Below are 1,786 nucleotides of genomic sequence, written 5' to 3'. Positions count from 1 at the left end.
GAGGAGGTCGCGGCGGCGGTGGCGGCCGCGGCCGCTGTGGCGGCGGCGGCCGCGGCCGCAGCGGGGGGCGAGACAGAGGAACCGGTGCTGAGCAGGGACGAGGACTCAGAGGAAGACGCAGACTCCGAGACAGAGCGCGAGGCTCGGCGGGTCACGGCCGTGGCGGTGATGGCGGCGGAGCCCGCGCACATGGACATGGGTACCGAGGCCCTGCCCGGGCCCGATGAGGCAGCCGCCGCCGCCGCTGCCTTCGCAGGCAAGTGGGTCACCGCGCACCTGCCCGCGTGCACCTGCTCCATACCTGCCCCACATGCACTTCATCAAGCACCTGCCCTGGCCACCTGTCATACACACCTGCTTGTCCATCGAAACTGTCCCGCATGCACCGCACACTTGCCCCGTATGCATCATACACCTGTTCTGCATGTGCTGCATCTGCCCCACATGCACAGCACCATGCACCTGTCCTACATGCACCTGCCCTATGCACCTGTTGTTCACACCTGTCCTGCACCTGTTGTACCTACCCTGCGTACCTGCTCCATAAACGTGCCCCTCATACTTGCCTTGTGCCAGACCCATACATTTGCCTCACACCTCTCTAGGTCCACACCTGTCCCACACACCTGCCTCACACCTGCTCCACATGCCTACTTCACACATATTTGTGCCACAAACCAGCCCTGCCCCACACACCCGCCCTACACGTGTCCCACACTAGGCTATTCTGCACCCTACCTGTCCTACGTATTTGCCCTATACCTGGCTGCACATCTGCTTTCCATTTGTCTTGTATATCTATCCCTACACCTATGACATACACTTGTCTTACACACATGCCTTGAGCACTTGCCCCTATCCCACACACCTGCCCTATACCCACCCCACTCTGACTGCTTGGCCCTGTGGTGCACGGGTACTTGCTTCCTCCTGCAGTGCTGCTGTCCAGTGCTTTTTGTGGATACTTCTCACCTCTCACCCTCCTTGTCTCCTTCATCCTGAGAGCTGGTGGGCTTGGAGGGTCAAATGTGGACCCTGCCCTGAGAAGCTCAGACTTACGGTTGGAGGAGGTCTGGTTGCCTAAACAACCTGAGTGCCAAAGGTGGCAGCAGGGGTGTCCCCTGCCAAGCTGGCTGCTCCATGCTGACTTGCCCATTAAGGCTCTCCTTTTCTTCCTGTCACTCCTAATTTCTTAGCACACCACCTTCACTCAGGTTTCCTGGCCCTGGGAGCCAGGCTTTGGTGAGGCACACTGTGGAGGTCCCTGTGTGCCTTCCCAAATGCCGTGCCTCTTCTTAGCTGTGGCTCCCAGGTGTGTACACAGACTGGGAGGAATGCTGTTTTGTTGTCTCCTTGCATACTGAACTTTTCCTGTAGGAGCCTTGTCTTCAGACCTGGTTGTGGGCCCGGCACTGAAGTGGAGCTTTGGGCTCAGTGCTGGCTGTGATTGGGGCCCTGTCCAGCACCGTGAGGAACCCCAGTCTGGGAGCTTGTTGGGACCCATGGGTCTCGGTGGTGGGCCTGTGCTTCTGGATTGGTGCTGCTGGTCCTCATGTGGAGTGTTGTGCTGCTCGCGGAAGACAGGGAGGCACGCACAGCGCACTTAGCGCTGTTTTCATCTGTAGGTTCTGCATGACGTTAGCATTTTGGAGCATGAGGTTTTTTGCACTTATTTTTCTAGATGCAGGAAAAAAATAGTATACTGTCCGTTGCGAAATTAGAGAAATTTATGTTGTACATTTTTTTCTATAGATTATTATTATTATTATTATTATTTGTTTGTTTT

The 1,786-nt window shown here is 56.4% G+C and overlaps 1 protein-coding gene across 1 annotated transcript in view; it reads left to right on the top strand.

Moving 5' to 3' along the window:
- The first annotated feature begins 9 nt into the window (after positions 1-9).
- Deaf1 (DEAF1, transcription factor) overlaps positions 10-1,786 on the top strand; it is a 30,707-nt gene continuing 28,930 nt past the window's right edge. The window contains exon 1 of the mRNA XM_004637950.3: positions 10-256. Coding sequence (XP_004638007.3) covers positions 169-256 — 88 coding nt within the window. The 5' untranslated portion in view covers positions 10-168. The remainder of the gene's footprint in view (positions 257-1,786) is intronic.

Source organism: Octodon degus, unplaced genomic scaffold (genome assembly GCF_000260255.1).
Source record: "Octodon degus isolate 3935 unplaced genomic scaffold, OctDeg1.0 scaffold00093, whole genome shotgun sequence".
NCBI lineage: Eukaryota > Metazoa > Chordata > Mammalia > Rodentia > Octodontidae > Octodon > Octodon degus.
The sequence above is the reverse complement of the archived record's forward strand: the minus strand, read 5'-3'. Positions and strand labels throughout refer to the sequence as shown.